The 27,004-nt window shown below is 49.0% G+C and overlaps 1 protein-coding gene across 4 annotated transcripts in view; it reads right to left on the bottom strand.

Annotated features, from left to right (window-relative positions):
* The window catches only part of Lnx2 (ligand of numb-protein X 2), a 64,002-nt gene that overhangs the window by 6,265 nt on the left and 30,733 nt on the right, over positions 1 to 27,004 (bottom strand). For 3 of the 4 annotated variants that reach the window (XM_032886402.1, XM_032886400.1, XM_032886399.1), the window contains exons 2-7: positions 21,748 to 22,215; positions 12,513 to 12,754; positions 11,438 to 11,637; positions 5,997 to 6,365; positions 4,445 to 4,579; positions 3,494 to 3,671 (exon numbers count right to left, since the gene is read on the bottom strand). In XM_032886402.1, the coding sequence (XP_032742293.1) occupies positions 3,494 to 3,671; positions 4,445 to 4,579; positions 5,997 to 6,365; positions 11,438 to 11,637; positions 12,513 to 12,754; positions 21,748 to 22,157 (1,534 nt within the window). In that variant the 5' untranslated portion in view covers positions 22,158 to 22,215. The remainder of the gene's footprint in view (positions 1 to 3,493; positions 3,672 to 4,444; positions 4,580 to 5,996; positions 6,366 to 11,437; positions 11,638 to 12,512; positions 12,755 to 21,747; positions 22,216 to 27,004) is intronic. The other variant, XM_032886401.1, reaches the window with a different exon arrangement.

The following is a 27,004-nucleotide window of genomic DNA, read 5'->3' as shown; positions in this document are numbered from 1 at the left end:
TTGGGAGGTCCCTAAGCCTAAATCAGTACCCGTGTACAGGGTGAGGATGACCGCGTCTCTCTTGAGCTTCAGAGAGCTCTACAGTTCTTTCTGAACACTGTTTGATCCTTTGCTCTTATAAACCACTTTTTAACAGATTCTATCTAATACTACACAATTTTATACATAGAAGCAGCCCGACTCAGGGCACACATGCCAGAACATGAGAGCAGTCACCCTCAGGCCACTTAGTGAAATGAAACACGATTTGGACATCTTCCCATGGTGGAAGGGGAAGAACATGTTTGTTGATCTCTCAAGTTAAATGAAATAAGATAAAATAAAACAATAAAAGAGACGCAGGCATTATTAAAGATACAAGAACAGTGGGTTGGTCTGACACTGCTACACATTCAGACATTAATAAATACTGGTTCCCAGGACATGGTGGCCCCCAGTGAGCAGATCCTCACCTACACCAAGTGACGCTATGTGAACCTCGCTCCCCGATTTGACTGGTCAATAAAAGGCTGTGATTGGGCAGTGGAGCGACGAGAAAGGTGGGACTTGAGGATGAGGGAGGGGTCTGAGGAGAGACCAAAGGGAGGAGGAGAAAGAGCACAAAGGTAGAAGAGGCCACCATGAGAGGAGATAGATGTGAGCACGTGGTCAGGAAAAACAGCAAGTAATGAGGGACATTATGGCTGGGAAACAGAACCACCAAACCTGCCCAGTCTACGCTATGGCTTCTAAGTCAACTGGCCAGACTGTGTCTTTGGTGCAGGCTAGCTGCCATGTTTCCGCCTCTTCCTTAGAGGGGCTAAGACAGACTAGAGACCTTCTGGCAGTGGCACTAGTGCTCCGACGGCTACGGAAAGCCTCCCCTTTATTCACCATTTAGCTTCCAGACTTCGTTTTGTTTCGGTTTTTCAAGACGGGGTTTCTCTGTGTAACCTTAGATGTCCTAGAACTCACTCTGTAGACCAGGCTAGCCTCGAACTCAAGGATCTGCCTGCCTCTGCCTCCTGAGTGCTGAGACTAAAGGCTGTGCACACCATCCCCTGGCTGACCTTTCAAATGGTTAAAGCAACAGGTTTTCATTTCTGAAAACTTGGGAGAGGCTACTCTAGCTGCTAAACTCCAGATGGGTGCCTCGCCCAGTTGTCATCACAGAGGCCTCCTCCAGCAGAGAAGGAACAGGGATAGAGACCCACAGCCAAACATTAGGTGGAGAGATAGCCCAAATTGGAGATGTCCATCAAGTCTCTCTCTCTTGGAGCTCAGGGAACCCTGAGGGAGAGGAAGAGTTGTACGAGCAGAGGGGTCGAGGACACCAGGAGAGCAAGGCTCACAGAATCAAGTAAGCGGGGCCCATATGGTAGAGGACGGTAGGTCCTCTGCACATATGTTATGGTTGTGAAGCTTGGTGTTGTGGGGCTCCTGACAGTGGGAGATGGGGTGTCTCTACTCTTTTACCTGCTCTTGGGACCCTTTTCCTCTGACTGGGTTGCCTCGCCCAGCCCTGATTTGGGGGTTTGTGTCTAGTCTTATTGTATCTTCTTATGTTGTGTTTGATTGATTTCCCTGGGAGTCCTGCTCTTTTCTGAAGGGAAATGGAGGCGTGGATCTGAGTGAGGTGGGGAGAGGGACTGGGAAGGATGGAAGAAGGGTTGGGATGCGCTGTATGAGAGAAGAGTAAAAAAAAAAAAAAAAAAATAAATAAATACCTCACATGTCATTTAAGTTACACATACATTACTATGTCAAGGGGGAAATAGTTACTTTTTTTTTATAGGCTCAGCAAAAAACAAATTCATCATTTTTATGATGCTCAGACAGCTGGACTTCTTCATGGATACAGAGAACACAGAACTTGGAGCTTGTCAAGCCGTGAATCTGGGTTTTTTGCGTCCTTGCACTTGTGACGTGAGTTAGGGATCAGGCATTTGGCTTACTTTTGCTGTTCTGTAGGTTTTGCTCAGTGACCACTGCAGTTTTGGGCACCGATGTGGGTCCCTGTTAGGCTTCATGGTTTACTCCAGCAGGGAGTTGGGGCAGGGCACCTGGGTGGGGGCGAGGGGGAGGCAGAGCGCACAGCTTGACGGTAGAGCGCAGCCAGCGAGAATGTATTGACCACATTAGCCTGATGCATGAACCACTGTTTATGAAGGAGTGGCTGTCACAAAAACAATTCTTTTGTGTGTAATCCTTGGGGAAAGGTGGGGTTTGGATTTTTTTGTGTAGCTCAATTTTTGAGAGCATTGCAAAAATAAACAAATGGCTGTGTATTAAAAAAAAAAACACAAAAAAACACTTGGAAGGCACCTCCCACATGCATGCACAACAACAAAACCCACGAAGAAACTGAACTGTCACCAAAGTCTATTACTGGTGAAGTAATTTAAGAAAAAATAGTAGCCTTGTCGAAATACACGCCCGGCTCTGTGGGTTTTAGTCTGCTGGCCACAGAGTCCCACCACTGTGCCCTAGAACATTTTAGAGAAGTCTGAGGGCATCCGAGCCCTGCCTCTGGTAACCAGTCACGGCGAGCCCTTTTCCATGCAACTTCCTTCTTGGGAGAAATGTCTATTTCTGTCCCTAAATTGAGTAACTTATGATTTTAACTGATTTGGAAAAGTCCTTTACAATTCCTTGGTATGCTGTGTACATGTACATAACTGAATGACTTGTAAACTTTTCCCTACTCTGTGGGTTCCCTAAGACAGTGCTGTCTAATTACAGCTCACGAGACTGCATGTGGGCTAAACTCATAGTGAGTTAGCTTTTGTGAGGCTCCTGGGAAAACACCTTTTCGGCTTCAACATTCCTCCATTTGACCTCATCAGCAGAGACTGCTACTCTAACATGGCAACAGTGCTCAGTTACTTCCTTTGTGCACATTAACAGGCGTGAGAGGGAATGGGAAATGTGAAGGAGTTAAGTCTCTGAAACCGGCTCTTCCTCTGACCTCCTCTCGAGTCCTCACACACTCTCCATGATATCTGCATGAGGTCCGAGGACAACTTTCAGAATCCTTGTCTTCGTCGTCGAGTTCTGGGGACAGAACTCGGGTCCGGCTCGGACGCTTTTACCTGCACAGCTGTCACACAGGCCCGGGACACTTTATAACCAATGCTGAACTTTAGTGACGCGGCCTTCAGCAGTGCCTGCATGGCTGGAGGCACAAGAGCCTCAGAGGCTCTTCTCCAAGACAAGAATAAGCCAACAGTCTGAGTAACTGCAGTCAGGGTTAATTCCTAACCTTACAGAAAAACACGGTTTTCTCTACAAGGACACGTTAAAAGATTTTTTTTTTTCTTTTTTTTCGGAGCTGGGGACCGAACCCAGGGCCTTGCGCTTGCTAGGCAAGCGCTCTACCACTGAGCTAAATCCCCAACCCCACGTTAAAAGATTTTTAAAAGTCATGTTTAACATGAAACACGGTAATTGCTCCTTAAAATTGTGACTGCACGTCTGAGATGGGACCTGGCAGAACTTCCAGACCCCATCTTACCTCTCTTGATCCTGCCGTCTCGAGCAAGGCAGCCGTGGGGTGGCACGCTGGTCACAAAGATGGGCAGCTCGCCACTCTTGCTCCCTCTGCCCCCAGCAACAGTCATCCCAAGGGACTCGTGCGGCTCCTTCTTTACAGTGATATGCTTCTCCTGACATGTGACACACCGGGTGAGGTCCTAGGTGAGAGGGAAGGGCTGGGGTAATTAATAACACGCGGCTGAGGAAGACAGGCAGACGAGGCGACCGTTCTGGGTGGTTATAAAGGGACTTCACGGCTTACCCCTAAGTGAGGACTGAAGCTCTTTGTTTTTGAGATAGAGTCTCACTGTGTGGTCCTGATTTACCTGGAACTCACTCTGGCTGGCCTTGAACTCACAGAGATCCGCCTACCTCTGTCTCCTGAGTGCTGGGATTGAAGGCGTGTGCCACCACTGCCCAGCCAATAGATGGGGATTTTAATACCATAAAAACACACACCATCCACGTGTCTGTCAGTGTTCACATAGCTAATTCTGTCACTGTGGGCACCATGCCTAACTACTAACCACGGACTTCATCCTGTTTTCATGGCGCATTTTAATCGTAAAACTCATGGTCACATTTGAACAGGCAACCCGGGAGAACTTGCTTACAAATAGCTCTAAGCACATGGATTACCCTGGAGGGTCACTTCTTGTCGATTACGGGACAGATGAAGCCTCCTTGACAAGAAACTACAGTGGCTGCTGAGGACCCCAAACACCCATGCTCAGCTTTCCAACAGAAGGACAGCGTGCATTTCAGGCTTAAAACAAAAAAACAGGTGAAACCCAAACAAACAAACAAAACCAAAAGCCCAACTTTACACTGTGTTATGATTGGCAGGCATACAAAAAGGCCCACGCTTACACCTGTCAGTGCAACAGTGGTCCTTGGAGGGCAGTAGGATTAGAGGAGAGAACCCCCTCACCTTGTGTGAGCTTGGTCGGCTGTGAGAGGGCGGCTGAGCATGGTTGCTGCTGTGTGCTCCGGTCTCACGGCTGCCGTTGCTGGGCTGGGCCTTCCCTGGTCTGGCAATTGTTAAGTTCACCCTCTCTCCGCTGGCCTGGAGAAGACAACTCATTACTACGGGCCACAGTGATGCTGTGGCTTACGGATCACTAGTGGAACCTATCTCCTTCCCTCTCACCAAGGCGGCTCTCTCTGAGGAACCCAAGGCTTGAGGCTCCTGCCTCAGGCCTGAGGATGTGTCATTGGGCAATGCCCGAGGACACTGATTTTCTGTGTACTTGTTACCTCCTGTGGCAGGAGGGCCACAGACAGTATTTTCAAACCTTTTACACTGAAACACACGTAACTTTAAGTGTTAAATTCTTTTGTATCAGTTTCTAGCAGCAGTCAGACTTAAATTATTTGAAGGCTGGTGGCTATTGTAGAAGCCTGGTGTCTGAGTGAAGGTTCATACATGTATTACACCTATGGTCACGCTGTCCTTGCTTTTGAAAGTACACGTGACCTATCCAATGCTTCCTTTCAGTCATCACCACAACCCCCAACTTTACTATTATTCCTATGGAAGATTTGACAGCCTGCTTTAAGGAGCTGTGAGAGGAAGTAGAACCCTTGCCTGTGACTAAAATTAACAACGTCAAGAAATTCTTTTAAGAGCTGGAAAGGGGGCTCAGCAGGTCAGAGTACTTGCAGCAATGCCTCATGACCTGAGTTCAATCTCTGGGGCCTCCATGGTGGAAGAAGAAAAGCAGCTGTCCTCTGATCTCCATGTGCACCACAGAAGGCACATACAGGCACAGGCGCACGCGCACACACACACAGACACACACATACATACACACACATACATACATACACACATACACACACGCGCGCGCGTGCACCCACGCATGCATGCACATACATGCAAAATTAAATTTAATATAAAAATTGTTTAATTTTCTGTTCCTCAATTGGAAAATAAAAGTGATAAGCAGCTTTGATACTGTACCATAAGTCACTCGTCGCGTCAGCAGCATCGCCAGGGTCTAAGAGGCAAATGTTGAGGTGACAGAACCCTGCTGTTTACAACCCAGAGCTTCGATTACTAGTCACGCTGTGGGGAGTGTCAAGTGGGTTCTGTCTGGGCTTCCTCACAATACACACTCATTGTGTTAATACCCAGAGCACCGAACTCCCCTTGGAAACTGCTTTGACGAGCTCATTGGCTGAAGTAAACCCTGGCTCTCTTGAAATGAGGTAAACCTGAGGTATTTACACTGCACAAACTGATGCTCTGACGTACATGGGAGCACAGGTTCCAGGAAAACAGTCAACAGCACCCTAAACAAACAGGAACGAACACCCACAGCTCTGTTTAGGGACGATATATATGACAGTATGGGGTTTGCAGACGACTTTTTTAGGTAACCACGTCTGACTTTTCCAGAGAAACATGGCTGGCCCTGGGTATGTGCCACTGAGGACAGACGTGGCTGTGTGACAACCCTGGCTCTGTACTGGGCACTTACCTGAATAATGTGGGCAGCGAGCTCTGGGGTCCCCTGCTTCAAGTCATGTCCATTGATGGCTAGCACCCGGTCATTGCTGCTGAGCCTGCCATCCTGTGCAGCCAACCCCCCTTCCAGGAGGTCAAGAATGAAAACGCCCGGCTCATCTGTCCTTCGGACCAGTTTAATGCCGAGCTGCTCTGCGGAGTCACGTTTGTGGAGCAGCACTTGGAAGACCTCGTCCCGCGTCGCACTGCCGTCGGCGTGGTTGTTTGCACGGCTGCCGAAGCGCCGCTCCCGAAGCACTGTCAGGTGCAGTGTGCTGCAGGGCTGGGAAAGGACAGCCCGGGCGTAATTATGGGACACGTTGCTGATATCACAGTTGTTGACCTGCAGTAAAAGGACCAACAAAACTCCTGTGACCAATGCATTGCAAAATTTTCTTTTCTTAACTTGTAGAAATGTCTAGATGGCATCTCCAAAGGAAACCGATATGGACGAAATGCTACAGAACCTGCAAGGAAAAGGCCTCTAAAGACTTTTACAGCAGAGAATTTAAAATGAACTACAGCAGTTAGGGACACAGACGTAGATGACCTTGGGGTGGGGTGTATGGAACGAGGCTCCTCAGGGTCCACTCTCCTTCCCAGGAGCAGCATGAGAGGGAGCAGGTGACAGCCCGGTGGCAGGGCAAGCCCATGTGGAGCACAGCTCTTGTGGCTCGAAGGCTCAAGGTCCTGGATTTCAAAGCTGCTTTGCCTAATGAAACACACTTACTTTAGACAAAATAAATCGTTTTATTTCTTTAAAAGTTGCACATTCGGAGTGACTTTTAAAGTATCTAATTACAATTCCACTCTAATTACCAGCATACACATATAACGCATATTTAATATGCTGGCTGAGATTCAGTATTCATGCACTCATTAGAATGTAAACCTTGATACAATCCCAGTGACTGATCTTTGAACGTGTAACATATCACTTAGGAAAATAGTCCTGCTTCAATTATCCACCTAGGAGAGGAGGATAATTTTCCTATTCATCACAATTAGAGTTCTCTGAATCCATCAGAGATAAAAACCAATGTTGTCAGAACACCGCTAATGGGAGAGCTCTGGGTTAGGAATGTGATCATCAGGAAGGCTCCACGCAAAAGGCCTCCCCCTTCTTACCTACCTCGGATGGACGGTGAGAGAGAGCTCTTTGAATCTGGGCTGTTTGCTTATTTTCTGAGTTTGACAGTTTTGAACAGTACTGCCTTGAATTTTGTTGATTTTGGTGTACAGATACCGTTTAAAATCCAGTCATCAAATCTGCAAGCATCGTACACGAGCTCACTACTCTCCCATGTTTATAATATGTGTGCAAGCAGCAGCCCAGACTCCGTAACACTGGACTGAGACCAGGACTCAAAGCCATGTTCCGGAAACCCGGGCCGACAGGACTCGTGGGCCCATCGTCAGTTTAGCCTGACAGTGCTGTGATCACATGGTCCGTCTTCTGATAGTCACAAGGGATCAAATTGCTGGGCCGAAACCCCACTCTGCTCTGTAGCCATGTGCAAGCGGGCCGCCTGCTTTCCCTGTGGGACAGGCCGGGGATACCCAACTATAAAAGACTCGTCCTCCAAGGACGCACGCATGGCTGTCAGTGAGGTTCAGGGAAGACAGGATGAAACAGACTGTTTCTTGATTTTGCACAAAGAGCAGAAACAGTGAGCGCTATTGTGCATTCTGACTAAATATGGTCTTTCTTTGTTAACCAACATGATGTAAGTCACCAATGTTTTCAAACCAAAAATACTTACCTTTAATGTGCTAAAGGCTGTATCTCTTTCAAGAATGTTGACATGATTTATAAAGAGTAGCATTTTCCCTCTAAATTGCTCAAAAGGCCGCATATGAATCTCTGGAGAGGGGCATTAAGCTGTGAGAGCACAGGTTCCCTTTGTAAAGATGCTACTGCACTGAATGTGTGTGTGTGCATGTGTGTGCATGCATGTGCACATGCCATGTGCGCATGCATGTGCGTATGCCGTGTGTGCATGCGTGTGGGCGCTTAATATGGAATCTCTAGTTACTCCCATTAACTGCATGCTTGCTAAGATAGAACCGCAGTGCTGCCACTAGTCTGTAATGAACCACCTTACTGCACAGAGATTTGCAAATTGGCACACTTTGTTAAGAGACAAAAGTATACACTTAAAAGTATTGCTTAAAAAAAAAAAGTATTGCTAGAAAGGTCAGATTTTGGGGGAGGGGCTGCAGTAAAGACCAAGGTGTCACGCTGTGTGGGAGGTGTGTACCTGGGAAACAAGGTTTAAGACTGTCTGTAAATACAGGGCAGGAGTTAGGGACCAGGAACACAGGCCAAGTGTCCTCAATGTGGGGCCAGCCTTGTGCAGCCAGAGAACACACTTAACATGACAGAAAAGACACAGGATGTGGAAACGGTAGATCAGAAGCCGAACTCCAAAAGTAATCTGAAGTTCAGTCTGTGTCAGCCACACTAGTGGCTCTGGAAGGGCGTGGAGACTAAAGAGAAAGACTAAAGAGAAAACAACATGTGGTCAAGCGGACAGACACCCCAGTGCTGCGGATCCCCAGTGAAAACCCCATCCCTGCTGCCCCGAAGCCTGGCCCCATCTGTTCCAGGTCTACAAATCCCCCCAGAGATAGCCAAATTCCTAGAGGCTGTGGATTTGTTTTGCTACGGGAGACGACTATTCTGAACAGGATGTCACAGCCAAGTTCACACTTCTGTTGCTCTCTGGACCAACAGAATCTCTTCTCTGTCATACTGTGACAAATCTGAGCCACAATCCAGACCACTGGGCACTGCTGCAGCCACTGGAGAAAGACTGCACACAGCTAAACTTCAGGAGAACTTCAGGTTGGTGGATGATGCACAGGAGTGTGGTCGAGAAACCAAGGGAATGGGATCAGGTGGGAAGATCGGCTGTACAATTTGCAGAGGAGAACATACCTACTGAAGCACAGCGTGAGAGCGTACAGATGTGAGCATACAGATGAGAGCATACAGATGTGAGTGTACAGATGTGAGCATACAGATGAGATCACACAGCATGAGAGCATACAGATGTGAGTGTACAGATGTGAGCATACAGATGAGATCACACAGCATGAGAGCATACAGATGAGAGCATACAGATGAGAGCATACAGATGAGAGCATACAGATGAGAGTGTACAGATGAGAGTACACAGCATGAGAGCATACAGATGAGAGCATACAGATGAGAGCATACAGATGAGAGTACACAGCATGAGAGCATACAGATGAGAGCATACAGATGTGAGTGTACAGATGTGAGCATACAGATGAGATCACACAGCATGAGAGCATACAGATGAGAGCATACAGATGAGAGCATACACAGCATGAGAGCATACAGATGAGAGCATACAGATGAGAGCATACAGATGTGAGTGTACAGATGAGATCACACAGCATGAGAGCATACAGATGAGAGCATACAGATGAGAGCATACAGATGAGAGCATACAGATGTGAGTGTACAGATGAGAGCATACAGATGAGATCACACAGCATGAGAGCATACAGATGAGAGCATACAGATGAGAGCATACAGATGAGAGCATACAGATGTGAGTGTACAGATGTGAGCATACAGATGAGATCACACAGCATGAGAGCATACAGATGAGAGCATACAGATGAGAGCATACAGATGAGAGTGTACAGATGAGAGTACACAGCATGAGAGCATACAGATGAGAGCATACAGATGAGAGCATACAGATGAGAGTACACAGCATGAGAGTACACAGCATGAGAGCATACAGATGAGAGCATACAGATGAGAGTGTACAGATGAGAGTACACAGCATGAGAGCATACAGATGAGAGCATACAGATGTGAGTGTACAGATGTGAGCATACAGATGAGAGCATACAGATGAGAGCATACAGATGAGAGTGTACAGATGAGAGTGTACAGATGAGAGCATACAGATGAGAGCATACAGATGAGAGTGTACAGATGAGAGTACACAGCATGAGAGCATACAGATGAGAGCACACAGATGTGAGCACACAGCGTGAGAGCGTAAGATGTGAGCACACAGATGAGATCACACAGACCAGAGCACAGCCTGAGAGCAGGCTGAGGAGAGAGGGCTGAGAGAGAGAAGGCAGGAAGGCTGGTTTGCTCAGCCTTCCATGGGAAGAGAAGTTCTGTGAGGGCAGGACAGACTTTCACTTTTAAAATGTATCCCTAGCAGCTAGGACGGTGCCTGGAGCACTGTAGGGAAGAACTCTGATTAGGAAGCGAGGCTGCAGTCGGGAGGTGGTGCATGCCTTTAATCCCAGAACTATGGAGGCGGAGGCAGGCTAATCTCTGAGCTTGAGTCCAGCCTGGTCTACTGAGTGAGTTCCAGGACAGCCAGGGCTACAGGGTTGTCATGAAAAACCAGGGTGAGGCTGTATGAGGTGCTTGGACCGTGGCTGCCATTGGCAATGAGGGTCACAGCAGCACCCCCTGGAAGTGAACGACCTGGAGTCCAGGGAGGAGTGTGCACTGAGTTAGGAAGGCAGTGGCGAAGGCCTAGACTGGAGAGATAGCAGGGAAAGGGAAAGGGGGAGGTGGGCGGGAGGCCTCGGAGGATCCCAGCAAAGGACAGAATGGGGTCAAGGGAGACGGTTCTTGTGCTTGAGCTTTGAGAAGTCAGTCTTCCTTTTGTTCGTGAATATTTTTCTCTTAGAAATTATCCCCCCCCCCTTTTTTTTTATAAATCACAGGGACTTGAATGGCCTGGGCAGTTTCCTATGAAACAGGACACTCACTGTCCCCATCCTTTCAGTAATGTCTTGTAATAATAGGAAAATATCTGGTCCTATGCTAGTGCTTTGGGGGACAGCTGTGTCTTCCTAAGGGAAGTAAGTGCTCTGGGGACCACGGAGAGCAGTGACTGAACACCCAGAGCTGGCTGCTGGCAGGGCATCAGAGAAGGAATGTATCCTCCGAGCTTGTTTATCTAGTCATCAAGGAACGGAGGGACCAGTCGGACGTGCAGGGAGGAGATGGACAAAACACTGGGTATGAAATAAAACCAATGGGAAAGAAGAGTCTGGCCTGGTCAACGGTAGCCCTGGACCAAGCCAGAAGTGTCCAGTGTCCAACACACCAGGGATCCCCCTCCAAGCGCCCAGTCATACGTAAGACTGGAATTAAAGTGAGAGAAGAAAATAACTGGGTATGGTGGCTCTCACCACTAACCCAGCCTTAGGAGGCAGAGGCAGGTTAACTGAGTTTCAGGATCTCTCTCTCTCTCTCTCTCTCTCTCTCTCTCTCTCTCTCTCTCTCTCTCTCTCTCTCTCTCATACACACACACACACACTTAAAAACAGTAAAACCAACTTTTCTATAATCCAGTTTCTACACCACCACACTTGTCTAGGTGGTAGTGGAGCTCTTACCTGAAGAATCTGGTCTCCGGCAAGGAGCCTTCCATCTCTGGCGATGGCCCCGTCCCGATAGACTTCCTGAATGACGATGTTGATCAGTGGCGTCTCGTTGCCACCCACGATGCTGATTCCTAACTGGATGTACGGGTTAGTGCGGTGGATCTCGATGGTGGTGATCTCTCCTTCTGGTAAACTAAGTGGCTGTTGTACGGCTGCCAAGTCAAGCGAGAGAGCAGTGTTTACCTCAGATTCCCCACACAGGGTCTCAGAGGTTAACAGTGACTGTGCTAATAAACAGGGTGAAAATTAGCCAAGGTTTCCTCTTCCACAGGCGATCAGGAACCATCAGTAGATAACCGCTATGTACTAAGCCAGTAGGGACCACAGACTAACAGACAGCCACCGTGCTCAAGCACAGGTTGTGCAAGGCTGTAGGAAAAAACCAAACCAAAACGCCGTGGTCTGGTGGATAACCCCAGAGGGCAGAGAAAAGGCCACAGCTGCACCGACTGGTAAGGGGTGAAAAGTGTCACAGATGTGTCAAGAAACATGAACACAGAGGGCGACTTACGGTCTCTTAGAGAAAACGAGTTCTAGAAGGAGGAGCAGCTGAGGCTCTGTGTGCTCCTAGTGGGTGTGCAGGTAGCAGGGGTGTGCGCTCGGATGCTGTATCCCCAGGCACACAGTAGCCAGCTGTCTGAGCCTTCACCTTTCAGGCTCAGGGCTTTTAACCTGGCTTCGTTTGCTTGTTTACTTCTCAATGCTACACGATTTACTGAACTAACACAGTGCTTAGTGTAGTGACTTTTGAGTTGTTCGTGTTGCATCTGTGGTTTTGCAACCATGGTTCTGATCACGCACTGAGAGTAGCGGGTCCCAGTGGTAAGGATGGGAGGACCGGCTTCCTCCAGTAAGACTCTCGCTTTATTTCTGGACTGCAGCCAGCTAGAGCTGCAGGGTGCAGCGGGAGTGGTGTGGTATGCAAACCGTACTCCAGTGCAACTGTCTTGGCAGGACACGAGTGCATGCTGGATGGGCAGGGGAGGAAAGGCCAGGGATAAACCAGGAAGAGGTGTGCGGCACGTACAGTCAGCTGCAGCGCTCTCCTCAAAGGCGGGGTTGTCCAGGCCGGGATCCTCGGTCCACACAGGAAGAGGTGCAGGTGTCGAGTTTCTCTCGCCAGGCACAGTGCCCAAGCAGTCCGTTTCTGGGGGTGAGGGGCCTGGAGGATCTATTACAGTGGATCCAGTTTCACCCTCAATCTGTGTATGAGCTTGACTAGTTTTCCTTCTCTCTAGATCAACTCTCCGGTGAGAGGCTCCAGGACACCTAGAAAGAGCGGCAGGTGGGTTTCAGACGAAGAGGCAAAGTTGAGTAGGGATGAGAGGGTGGGGGGTTAATCAGCAGCGTGTACCTGAACAAACACGAAGCAACCGCTTATGCACAAGGGAGCCCAAAGTACCCACAGTTCAGCACACGGTTCTGATCCTAATCTCTGTCCAAGCCAAGTTCTCCCTACCCTACCTGGCAGGCAATTCAGGAAAGACATGAAGACAACGACAGCCAAAAGCCACTACTCAGGTAGACACTAGTTGCCTGGAAGCATCCCAAGAGCCCTGTCTGCCGGTACTGAGAGAATGGGTGTGAAATCCAGACCGAACAGTGCTTTTCCCAGGCCAGGTGTCTCAGCCAGGGGGCAATCTGCAGGCTTCTTCATGGAATGTGCCACTGGGCCTCGCCACACTTGTGGGCAAGTACACGCTGGGAGCTTTACAACTCGCTGCAAGGCTCAGCCAGTCTGCCTTACGCTCAACACACGAGGCAAAATGTGCTTCCTTAGTCTGTCAAACGTGAATCTCGAGATGGACTACTGAGCTGAGTTGGAACTGCTGCCTCGCTGGTTAAGCAAATGGCAGGTTCGCTTACCTCAATGGCACGCTCAGACCAAAGCTCCCCTTGCTAGAGTAAACCAACGCTCTTCTTACCTATCACTGGCTGGACACAGCAACCAGGAACGTGCAGTGCAGTGTGAAGGAAGGGCCAGAGCCACGGCAGGCTACACGCTCAAGGTCACAGACTTGCATTCAACGACAGTAGTGAAAACTTCCAAAATTCTCACCGTCGCAAAGTACAGGACAGATCCAGTCTAGCTTGGGCCATAAAGCAGCACAGCTCCCCACAGAAACCAAGCTTACACACACACCCTCTGCTCCCCAGTTCCGAGAAGGATGACCAAGGGAGTGCCTCCCCCTCCTCTTCTCTCATCATTGCTTCCTGTGAGCTGCGATGGAGGGACACAGCTGAGTCTCCATTTTGCACCGCTGTGCGACACTCCAGAAACTGTTCCCATGAGTGTCTGGCAAATATTTTGGAAAATGTGATCAAGGAACACAAGGCCTTTAGGAGGAACATTTGAAAGTCACCTTGCGAAAAGGGAAGGAAGTGGAGGCCATGGAGTGATGCGACTGAAGACGGTTCAGATGCGAGTTCCACAAACCCAGCAACCCCCAGGGGACGGAATGTCAAGTCTACAGAATGGGGAAAAATTGTCACCAAAAACACAGCAGCCATATTTAGCATACATGAGTAACCACCAAGCTCTCAAATGAAGAGGAAAGACAGTTCTCACAGAGTGAACAGGCGGCCACTATTACTCAAAGTGTTGAGCAGCGTCCTTAGCCGTCCGGGACTCCTCCTCGCCCCAGCAGGCATGGCTGCCTTCCACCGAGAAAGCACACAAGTGGCAACAGGCATTGTAAGGGCGTAGGGAAAGGGAAATGTGTGCAGCCTCAGTCGGGGTCAGTGTTGGGGCTCCTCAAAAATCCAAAACAAGCCCGCAGAAACAAGTGACAGTCAGAACCTGGCCACGCCTCTCTAGGAACACACCTCTGGCAGACGAGACCATGTTTACTGCTGCATTATTTACAGTGGCTCTGAGGGGTTGGGGATTTAGCTCAGTGGTAGAGCGCTTGCCTAACAAGCACAAGGCCCTGGGTTCGGTCCCCAGCTCCGAAAAAAAGAAAAAGAAAAAAAAAAAAAAATACAGTGGCTCTGAGAGAACCACCCAGACATCCATCAACCACGAATAAAGAAAATGTATGTACACGTAATGAAACTTTCTTCAGCCAAGAAAACTGAAAACCATGGCACATGCAGGAGAAAAAATGGGTGGAGCTGATATCACACTGCAGAAAGACGACTACTGCACACTCTCATCCAATCCTGCCTGAGGACCAGGTCAGGAGAGGAAACAGAGGTACGAGAGGGCGGCCATCTTACGGGAGGGCAGGGAGGGAGGGCATGTATGGAATACGTGTGGTATGAAAGTATGGCTATTGGGTGGGAAGGCGTCCAACAAGATCAGGGTAGGGAGTCGGGGGAGGACAGTCCTACAGGAACATAAATGAGAACAAAATATTATAACACGCCAGTTACTTTGTTGTTTATGTACGCACATGTATGAAAATGCCATGGGAAACCCCTCACTATGCTCACTTAAAACAGTTTTCTATTCTATAAGCCAGGCGTGGCGGTGTGTACTGCCACACACCGTTAGTCACAGCACACAGAGGCAGAGGCAGGAGGACTCTGTCAGTTCAAGGCCAGCCCAGTTTACACAATGAGACCCTAATCTCAGAGAAAACATTTTTTAAAGGTTTAATTTCCGGAATACGCATCCATATTACACATAAGCATCCATGGAACATGGGTAACAGCTAGTTTCAATGCAGTACACACCTTAAATCCCAGTTCTCAGGAGGCAGAGGCCAGCCTGAGCTACATGAATAGAGTTAGCCGAACTAAGAGCCCTACAAGGTATACGACACCTATCCTTCTGCTACCGAATACATACAAGAATGAATTTAAAAATGGAAACTCTCAGCTTGGTAGAAAGGAAGAAGCAAGCTTGCTCACATTCCGGATGGGACATGCAAATCCTTAACAACAGGAAACCACCCACAGAACAGGAAAAGACTAAAATGGCGTCTCAGAAAAAACATGGGGGAAACAGCTTCAGGGGAGGAAGTCTATAGATAGAATGTTTGGGAACACCCGCACTTCAACAGGATGGCCATAGCGCAGTACACGGCAGGGCCACTGTGCATGTGAGTGGAAGACAGCAAAGTAATCAAGGCAGAGCAGAGGCCACACAGAAACAGCCAAGAGAGGCAACTGCTACAAGGGACAACAGTGAGACCTAGGGCTGCGGGTGTGGCCTGCAGCAGAGCTTGCACCTAGCATGCTGAGGTCCTAGTTCACTCCCAGGGACACAATCTTGCAAGATACAAGGACCATAAAGTGTCAGTCTACACTGAGTGATACCTGGTGTGCTCGCCTACGCTCCAAGCTCTCAGAGGACAGGGTTAAGGTAGAGAGGTAGGGGCTGAGGCCCAGGCCAGGGCACTAGTATTTCTGTCAACACTTGTGTCCCAGTGGGCTTTCTACTGCTGTGATAAACACTACAGCCAAAGCAGCCCGGGGAGGAGAGGTTTGTCTTAATTTTACACTCCCAGTCCACCACTAAGGAAGTCAGGGCAAGTACTTGAGATAGGCAGGAAACTAGATTTCAGGCAGGAACTGAAGCACAGGCTGCAGACGTCCTCTTCATGGCCTGCTCAGCCTGCCTTTTATACAATCCAGGACCCACCCACCCAGGGGTAACAATGCCCACATCAATCGCTGATCAAGAAAAGGCCCCCAAAGATTGCCTCCAGGGCAACCTGATTGGGGTGTTTCCTCAGCTGAGGATCCCTCTCTCCACAGCATCTTAGCTGTGTCAACTGATGAAAAGCCAACCGAATACAGAGTTTAAGTGGAAAACCTGGGTGTGTGAGGAGGAGGAGGAGGTGCTGCTAACGGGTTTCAGGCTCCATCTGGTTGTTGGAATGTTCTAGAATCTAGATGATACACAGCATTGAGACCCTGACTTTAAAGAGGTGAATTTCACAGGTGAAATGCAGAGCAAAGCTGATGAAAGGCCAAGGATGGAGTAGCTCAGTGTGGGCGCGAACAGGGGAAACTCATGACCACGGCCTATCCAGAGCCATCTCCTTTGCTTGGTACTCTGCTAGTCCCCGTGTGACAACCTTGGTGTGCACAAAGCTCCTGCATCCCCACAACTGTTCTATTAATACACGAGGGACACTTGAAACCGAGCTAAGCCAACATCACAAAGCAATGGAATTACAGGGGAAGAGTCCAAACACTCTCTGATCAGATTTCAAAGGCTCTTGGCATTTTCCTCAACAGCAGGACTGAGTTTATTTGTGTGGAATTCTTTTTAAGTCCTAAAAAAACAAATTGAATTTGTTCTACCAACAAGTACTTCAAAACACCACTATGGAGTATCAGGGCTCACCAGACCTAGGTGAGCATTAAAACAAAGGCTGAGGTGGGTGCGGTGCCCGCAGTCCCAGCTTAAGAGGTCCAGGCAGGAGCGTCAGTTCAACGCTAACCTAGCTGTACAGAGCTCAAGGCCAGCATGGTTATGGGAGACCTTCTTAACACACACACACACACACACACACACACACACACACACACACATACACACACACACATACATGCAACAACAAAACCAAACTGGGAATGGTGACGACACCTTTAGGAAGAGGCAAGTGAGTCTCTGAGTCTGGGGCCAGCCTGTCCTACAAAGGGAATTCCAGGCCAGTCAGGGCCATCCGTGTTCTCTGGAGACTGTCTACAAACAAGCAAGCAAGCAAATAAACAAACAAGCAAGCCAAACCAATGCTGGAGGAGCTAGCTTTAGAAGATGCTTGCCTTACAAGCAGGAAGCCCTGAGTTAAAACCTAGAACCCATGCTAAAACAAAGCCAGGCAGATCCCAGGCCCTGGCTGGCCAGTGAGAAGCCCTGCCTCAGACAAAGCAAACAAAGACCAGGTGGACAGAGCTTCAGCAACACCACACATGTCCTCTGGCTTTACATGCATGTGTGCACACAGACCAAAACACAGGGACCCCCAACCCTCCAAGATCCAGGCGTGGGAGAGGGTTATCCCCAGAGAACCACGCACAGCCCAGCTACTCAGAAGCGGAGGCAAGAGGATCGTTTGAGTTAGGGGTCTGAATCTGGCTCAGGTAACACAAACAACAGCAGACCCCCACGGACCTTTGGAAATGAAGCACTCAACAGTAACACAGACTCCAGCTTGTACTGCAGGGGCGTCCTGGTGCGCACAGGAAGCCAGCACAGAGGATTCAGAGCAGTAAGTAAAGCCGACAGACTACAAGTGCACGCACGGCCGAGACCACACTGGTCCAAGTGAAGCTCCGAGGCAGCAGAGGTCGGAACAATGCAGCCAGCCACAGGCTGGGAGCTGCAGGGGTCCACACCAACCCCTGATTACAAAGGAACTGAAGGGCTCTGGGAGCAGCAAAGAGCAAAAACACAAGTTTTCTTTTCCTGCTGGCTCTGCACCTGCTCCATGATCTCGGCTCTCTGAAGGAAATCGCGTGTAAAGTAACCTGTTTTATGCTTCGGGGACATTATTCCCTGCTGCTGGGCGCACAGGAGCCCTAGGAGACATGGTGCAGCAGAAGGCACTGTGCATTAGCAGCAGTACTGGTCATGCTGGTGGGAGGGCAAAGGGATGCTTGCTAAGCCCCGTGCTAGGAAACTGGAGCAGTAGGAGTGGCTTAGGAGCAAGGAAAATGATAAGGACATACAGCACAAACAGAAATGGATCTGACAGAGAGCAAGGCTACCTGAAGTCTCCCCTCCATAAAAGCGCCGAGAAGACTGGAGAAATCATCAGAACCAACTACTTCGGAATCCTGGAAACCAGCAAAAGGTGCCAGCAGTCTAGAAAGAGTGATTCATGGAAGGTGGGCTGGGGAGCTGGCTCCACGAGTAAAGCACTTAAGTCCTGCAAACCTGAGCTCGGACCCCAGAACCCACTTAGAAGCCTAGCGCTCACGGAGTACCTGTAATCCTAGACTGGGGGGCGGGGTTCACCGGAAGTGTGCAAACCAGCCAGCCAGCTGGGCCTCCACAGCAGGGGCAAAGAGACAGACACGAGCGAATAATCATTCTTGTTCTCAAAATTAAAACCAAACCAAACCAAACCCAGCCGGGGATATATAGCTCACTGGTAGAGTGCTAGCGTAGCAGATCAGGCCCTGGATTTAATTCACAGGATTTATAAACATAAAATAAAGCTAGACTGGGTGGTCCATGCCTGTAATTCCTACACTGAGGCAGGACTGGGGGTTCCACACCAGGCTGAGGCATACACACAGGAACCTGCCTCAGAAAGACTGACGTGATGCTCTAATAGACAGAAGGCATCATACATACCAATGTTGCTCTCAAGCAACATTTGCAAAACATGCAAACTTCTGTATCTGGAAAAATAAAACCAGGTTCTTGTTTAAAAAAAAAAAAAAAGACTGATGCTCAATGAGCTGACATACTGCAGCTCATAAACTGCCCAGGGCTGGACATGAAATAGTGTCAGGGGGAGGGCTGGAGAGGTGGCTCAGTGGTTAAGAGCACTGACTGCTCTTCCAGAGGTCCTGAGTTCAATTCCCAGCAACCACATGGTGGCTCACAACCATCCGTAATGAGATCTGGTGCCCTCTTCTGGTGTGTCTGAAGATAGCTATGTGTACTTACAGAAATAAAAATTAATAAAAAAACATTAAAAAAAAAAAAAAAGAGTCAGGGGGAGTGAGGCCCAGGCGCAGGACAAGAAGCTGCAACAGAAACTGACAGAAGGCAGCCCGATACTCGACAATCAGACAGTGGCAAACTTGTAAATTCAACAACTATGGAAAACCACTTCTCCGTGACTGAAGGCCAATCGGAGAGCACAGTCACAGGGAACCCCAGCGCCGAGGAGCACGGTGAGATGGGAAACTCACTGAGCGCCACAGCACAGAGAGGAGTCGGCAGGCTTAAGACGCAGGCGGCTCGAGATTATGGAGGCTGGGAGCTTCTTAGCTCAGCACTTGTTATCGCTTGGCTTGAAAGTTAGCTGAGGACACAGGCTGGAGAGACGAGCAAGGAGAAGGCAAATACCCAGCACAACTGCTTGGTCAGACATGTTTGGTAAGACACAAAAGAATCCTAACCTAATAATGGTTTTGAGGCACACAAGAAGCCTGGTATGGAGATGTCATGGTCGCACTTTGTGTGCTAATTCAAAAAGAAAATAAAAGATGCATTACAGAGAAAAAAGACAGGAAGGGAGGGAAGGAGGGAGGGAGGGAGTGAGGGTGGGAGGGAGGAAGGGAAGAAAGGAAGGGGCCCAAGCTATTACTCACACACAATTAGGCTGACTAAGGCTAGTACACTCAAGTCTCCGGAGGGTCCTTGGACTCTGCCCGCTGGTGACAGAGACACGGAATGTAAAGCCACGATCCCTGCTTTTGCAAAGGCACACACCCTACTTTCTCTTAGTCTCTGCTTTAGGCAACATAGCTTGGGTTCAAGCAGCTTCTCTGTGAATCTCCACATTTCAAGTCTTTTCCCTTTCCGTGTAAGGAGCCAAGCCCATGACCTTGTACATGCTAAGCAGGGCCTTACCCTCAGCTCTGTGTCAACAGAGGATGAGGTTCTCTCTCAGTCCCCAGCTGGGAGCCTCAGTTTCTCAGTTCTCAATTATTTCTAATGAATAAAGTGAGTCCTTTTATAACACTGTGACCTTAGCACTGAACACCCCCACACAGTCACTTGCATATGAGAGGCTGACTGCTCCCTACAGCAGAGCAGTGCACAGACTCCATGGCGGAGTAACCTGAGGTACACCACAAAGTGCAACATACGGTGACTTGCTCTAAATCCTCATGCACTGTGAGATGACAGGATTGGATTAGTCTGCGATAGCTCTGGGAGTTCATGCGCTGGTCTACGTTAGCCTATGCTGTATCTGAATCCAGTATGATGTGCAATGTTCTGTTGGCCAGAGGCATCACGACCACACAAGGTGCTTCAACTGATGCTTGGAAAGAAATACGTGTATTTCTGTCACTTTCTGTGAGTCTAAAGACATGAGTGTTCTGTGAGTGAGTGTTCTGTGAGTGAGTGTTCTGTGAGTGAGTGTTCTGTGAGGGAGTGTTCTGTGAGGGAGTGTTCTGTGAGGGAGTGTTCTGTGAGGGAGTGTTCTGTGAGGGAGTGTTCTGTGAGGGAGTGTTCTGTGAGGGAGTGTTCTGTGAGGGAGTGTTCTGTGAGGGAGTGTTCTGTGAGGGGAGTGTTCTGTGAGGGTGAGTGTTCTGTGAGGGAGTGTTCTGTGAGGGAGTGTTCTGTGAGGGGAGTGTTCTGTGAGGGAGTGTTCTGTGAGGGAGTGTTCTGTGAGGGAGTGTTCTGTGAGGGAGTGTTCTGTGAGGGAGTGTTCTGTGAGGGAGTGTTCTGTGAGGGAGTGTTCTGTGAGGGAGTGTTCTGTGAGGGAGTGTTCTGTGAGGGAGTGTATCTGTGTGCGCAAACACAGGTCGGAAGACAAGCTCCAGGAGTCAGTTCTCTCCTTCCACCCTGTGGTTTCTAGGGATCGAACTCAGGTTGTCTGACTCAGTGGTAAGTGTCTTTAGTCAATGAGCCCTGGGGCCAGTACAAATCACCCCTAAACATTTATGCCTCTAATTCCTAGTTCTTCTTCAGTCAGAATCTACAAGAGCCGAGAGTAACTGAAATGAGCCAACTCATTTCCACCCCTCCTGGCTAACAGAACCGCTGGTCTCCCGACTGTGAACTAGAGTTCTGGGGTATGTTTAACCCTTCACCACTCTTTGTGTTGTTTGTTTTGTTTGAAACTGGTTTTTACTATGAAGACCAGGGTGGCCTGGAACTCACAGATGTCTGCCTCCCAAAGGCCAGTGTAGCCCTGAGTGGTTTTCGCCATCCTTAGGTAATTGGACTGACTCCAGTGTAATTGGACTTCCTCATGAAAATAAACTAGACAAAAGAATATTTGCATTTAGTTTCCTCCCTCCCTCCCTCCTTCCCTCCTTCCTTCTTTCCTTCCTTCCTTCCTCTTTCCTTTGATGCCAAGCCCCCTTGCAGAAGGAATCTAATGTTATCACCTGTCACCCACCCGAGTTTAGGCTGCATGGTGAGGAGAATATTACTAAGCGGTCCTTGCTTATCGGGGCTCCTGTATTCATGCCTTGGAGGTATACCTTTATATATGAGCCAATCCGCCTTATTTATCGCACTCCTTAATTGATAGGTTCATGTATTTATTGTGCTCATCCCCTGCCTTAGCTATCTGTGCTGGGACGACAGGTACGAGGCACCATTCCTGGCCCAGGTGTCACAGCTGCTCTGTGATACGCTTCCTCGGTGCCTCTGTCACCCTTGTGCTTACCTGTTTTTAAGATGCGCCTCCAGGTCACAGCGCTGCATTACATCTTGGCACACGGAAGAAAATGGACACAGAACCAGTAATTTGTCCAGAAGCTTATGGACCAAGATGCTAGATTTCTTACACAACTTGAAATGAAGCCTCTTGCGGTCCAGCGGACAGAAGTCTTTCTCCTGCAGGAAGTTTCTGAGGCACTTGTGGCAGAACGTGTGTCCACAGGGCGTGTCGAGCGGCTGAAGCAGGGGCTGGAGGCAAATGTGGCAGACGAGGTCGTCGTCCACCTCCCCCTGGTAGTTGTACAAGTGGTTTTCTCTCGCCCAGTGCTGCTGGCCACACTCGAAGCACAGGGGATCTAGGGAGGAGGCCGAGGAGGCCTGCTCCACGGGCACCATCTCATCACTGGTTGTTCCCATGGTCAATCGGCCGTTCCCAGAGGCTCATGGGTCCAACACTTGCAGGGTGTGTGTCTGCCTAAAACCAAGTGCAAACAAAAGTAATCAAGATAGATAAAAAGCCAGACAAGTTTTCAATAAAAAAGTATATTAGAAACAAAATAGTAATAAAAATAATAAAAGAAACTTCCCAGTTGAGTGAGAAAGGTTCACTCTGCTGAGGTCCGGACGAAGACTTTGCGAGCCAAAGCAAAGGCACATTTATGACCAGAGGAACCGCCACACCAGGAAGGGCAGCCGACGTGCTCTACTGACTGCTGCGCCCTGCACCTCACTGCCCACAGGGACTCTCAAGGCTAATTAATCAATCATGTTGCCTTGCTCCACTGACTGGTATCCCTCTGCACATCCATGTCCACTGGGACTCTCAAGGCTAATCAATCCCCCAGGGCACCGACAGTGTGGCGCTCCTTATCGGCTCGCTTACAGCTCCTCACTCTGCTTGAGCTGAGCCCTCAATAAAGGCGGTGTCTCTTAATGCTGTCAAGGATAATTCTGTTTGTCAATTAAAAGAAGACTTTGGTCCACATTATGGGGAAAATACATTTCAAAACATGTATGGTTTGAAGTCTTTCCCTATACAAAATAAATGGAAAGACATATTCTACTGCACCTTAAAATAACGTCGCTGCAAACTCTGGAAACACTTCTTATGCCGAAGGAAAAAATGCTACAATTCAATTAAACATATGAAAGAGGCTATAAATAGGTTTGGCCCGTTAGCCCCACTTCTACTTGGTCTTACTACTTAGAGCAGCTAGTCGTGCGTGCCTTCACTAACGTGACCTGCAGGTGAGGCCCAGGGGATGCTCGCCTCCTGAAGGCCTTTGTCCTCGCTGCTAAGGCACTAAGGGTTAAGAACTGAACTCCAAAGGCAACAGCTTTCTGCCTCCCTTCTGCAGATACTGGCAGAGCCTCTGACGTTTGCTGGAGAGTGACGGGGCAGGAGAGGCAGAGAGGACAATTAGAGAGCCCATCATAAAAACTGCATGTGCTGGGCACTCTAAGACGTGAAGCCAAGATATAGGAATGCAGGAGAGAGAGAGAGAGAGAGAGAGAGAGAGAGAGAGAGAGAGAGAGAGAGAGAGAGAGAGAGAGAAACTGGCATGTGGCTGTGTTTGGCTTTGTGGTTGGGAATATTTTTTAAAAGGGGGGAGGGGGGAGCAATGCAAAACAAAAACTATAAAAACTGTACTGCTGAGTTGTGACAGGAAGCATCGGCCAGAGCAGGGATGCGGGTGTGGGATAAGGGCATCTCAGGAGAGAAGCACACCACACAGTCACACAGGCAGAGTGGCCACAGGGCAGAGCCAGGATACGGCAAACAGGCAAAACATCTCAGGTATGAAACGCACTTGGGAAATCTAAACTGAAAGCCCCTTCTCCAGAACAGAAAGGGCAGTGCCACATGGAGTCCCCGCTTCAACAGTAGGGGTTTCTCCAAACCACATGCCAGCATTTGCTATTAATTTATCTAGTGTGTGCATGAGTGTGTGTCTGTGTGTACATAAAAATCACAGGAGCTTGTGAGAGACTGTGTTCGTTAAGCAAGTAGACTCTGGGGATTGAAGTCGGATTTCCACGCTTGAAGACAGGCACCCTCACCTGCTGAACTATCTTGCTTGCCCCGTGACTGATATTTTATGTCGAGTATTCATTTTAAAAACATAAGAATTGGGCAGAGTGGCGCACACTCATAATCTCACCACTTGGGAGACTGAGTGAGGCAAGTTCAAGGCCAGCCTGGACTACAGAGGAAGACCATGTCCAAATACACCTACTTCAGCAAATACAAACAGATATCAATCCTAAGGGATTTGAAGAGAATGGCCATGATTGGGTGCAGGATTCCGGCAGGCCAGCTTGACCCAATGTCAGATAAACTGACAACAGTAGTAAAACAGTAGCACCTGTGACTGCCTCCCCTTAGTACGGACAGCAAATCCTCCCTGTGGTAGCTCCTGGGTCCTGGTCTTCTTCCTTTGAACATGGCAGTTGTTCTGTCAGTGTAGGATGCCCAAGACGAAGCAAAGCGCTAATTCAGAATTCATGCAGCCTCTTGTTTCCCGCCTCGTTTGCAAGAACTCTCATATCCTTTGCTCTCCTTTGATGTGACAGTGTTTATTCTAATTTTTCTTCTCCTCAGGAAAATATCTGGTAATGCTGGCCTCCCACATAATGACTAAGAAAACACTTATCTTAAGGCTATTATGTTTTAGCTGTTCCCCAAGTCTCTATCTTTAGTTCTTTATTTTCATTTTATGACAATCTTTTCATAAGGAAAATTAGCATAATAACAACTACATTATCTCCACCCACAAACATGTCTTTGCTGCCATAAAATAAATGCTCATTTGAACTTGCAGCACTAAACTAGGAGCACAGACCCAGAGTGGGCCTGGGGCGGTCAAGTCCTTGCTGGCCACTGACCAGACACAAGCCCTTCTGTGTCTGTCGGCTGGTGACAGTGGGCCTGTAGAAAGAACGGTGAGCATCATACATGCTCCAAAAGCATTAGCTATTAATACAACCAAACTACAGAGCCAGCCTGCCATTGGCTCAACGCTAACAACTTACAATTAGTGAGAGAAGAAAACCCGAGTTCTTCCCCACTTCCAAACGGTGAATGGTGAACTAAGTGGTTTGAGCAAGAGAAGGATTTCGTGGTGAGTTCTGTGCAGGAAGGCAGGCCAGGCCCCACTTCCCAATCCCCATTGCTTTCCCATCGGCCAGCCTACCAAGGTCTTTCCCTCCTCTTCTGCCAGAGTCCACACACTATGAGCTTTACACACGTCTCAGGGTTAAGCCATGTGTCTGAGTGGCCCCTAATGGCCCTAGCACCAGGAGCTTGGTCCCAGCATGATGGTGTTGGGGAGGTGCTTAACAGAAGTTTTTAGGTCACTGAGGATATACCTGGCAAGAACTGAATGCAAGCAGCTAAGAGCCTTTCTGCTCTTGTCGAGGACCCAGGTTCCATTCCCACCACCCACATGGCTCACAACCATCTGGAACCCCAAGGGCTCAGGCTGCCTCTTTTGGCCTCCGCAGGCACACATGGTGCACGTACTGAGCACTGGCAATGCCTGGTGCTACCAATTATGTCAAGTGGGAAACATCTGCCATCCCTTTGACTCACCAAGGCCAGATCTGGGCGTGCCCTCCCCTCTCATCTTCCTCAGCACACCGTCCTCTGTGGAGTCCCGTCTCTGGAACCCTGCTAACTCTCGGGTGACTCCTTCCCCATCAGCTCTTAAACCTCTTTACACACCCTCACTTTAACTACTTTTTTTTTTTTTTTTTTTTTTTTTTTTTTTTTTTTTTTGGAGTTTGGGGCCGACCCCAGGGCCTTGTGGTTCCTTGGTACTACTCTACCACTGAGCTAAAGCCCCAACCCCTAACTAATTCTATATGGTTCATTTGCTTATGTATCTCCCACCCTTTTTGTCTCCCTCTCACCTTGTTCCCATTTCTATTAGTCCCCTTCCCACATTCCTGTCTTTTGGCTTCATTTTGTGACCCACTGAGTTTAACCGGGGTCACCTGTGTTTGGATCTAGTCACTGGAGTCCGGGTGGTTCATCAGTGGGCACCAAAGACACTGGCTCCCCCAGAATCGCTCAGTAGCCAACAGGCAGTATGACCGACTGCGGACAGGCCCAGTCCTGTGCAGGCTCACTGCAGGAAGTCACGGCTGTCCTGGCTGTGTCCTGCAGGAGACAGCGTTTCACAGCCTCCTCCCCGCTCTTCTGTAATGTCCCTTGGGACTGCCACTCAACCATCACTTATTCTCGGCATCTTGAGCAGCCATGTTTTCTGTGTCCACTGGCTGTCCTTGCCAAGAGAAGCTTCTCCGATTAAGGGTGGGAGCAGCAGTTGTCTATGGCAGTAAACAGAACCATCTAGAAGGAGCCTGGTTTTGCTAAACAACAGCAGTGAGCTCCCCCATTTCCACTTCTTGGCACACACTATGCGCTAATAGCAATTTTCCAAGAGCTTCAAGTATGCGGCTATGTGTAAGCGCACAGGAGGAAACTATGCTTGTGCCTCCACAGAGCAATGAGCGCTGGAGCTGACCCTGCAATTTACAAACAAAGAACAAATGCTGCTCCTTTATCTCAAAGGCTAAGAAAAAGGCTCTTCCTGATGCCAACACCAAGCTCTCCTTACAGTTCACATGGCCGTCAGCTGGTTGTGAAACTGACCTCAAAATCCCTTCACCCACTCTAGAAGTTCAGCAGTATATGAGAAAACAATGAAAGACAAAAACTTCCCAACTACCACAGGACACAACGCCTACAGCCTGTGCGTCATCGCGGAGAGGCCAAACATTCTCGCTTTCCACAAATATCTACATGAGAATGTTGAAATGGCTCCGTGCGTGAGGACGGCAGCTGAAGGGACGGACCCCCAGACCCTGCAACAGCTAACCAGCCACGCAAGCTGACGCAGCTGCACCATGGAATACTGCTCGGCCACCGAAAGGAGTAGACACGGCCCACTGACTCTCAGAAGGGCCCATCTCTTTTGAAAAGAATAAAAACAGAACAGAGCACCATGTGGGATGAGCCCTGGCTGCTACAGGTCAGATCTTAGGTGTCTCGACAGGCCCATGTGGTGAAGTTCTGGCCTTCAGCGAGGAACTAATGGAAGATGGCAGGCAGGTCCTTCACAGGGTATGACCCGGAGGTGCCCTGCCCGCCTTCACCACAGAGGGAGCATTCTGCTCGCTCTGCCCTGGAGCTTCCACACCTCACCCAGAGTAACAGGCGGATAGAAGTGGAGCTCCAAAACTGAGTCAAAGTCATGAAG

Source organism: Rattus rattus, chromosome 16 (genome assembly GCF_011064425.1).
Source record: "Rattus rattus isolate New Zealand chromosome 16, Rrattus_CSIRO_v1, whole genome shotgun sequence".
NCBI lineage: Eukaryota > Metazoa > Chordata > Mammalia > Rodentia > Muridae > Rattus > Rattus rattus.
Note: the sequence above shows the minus strand (reverse complement) of the source record. Positions and strands in the feature narration are given on the sequence as shown.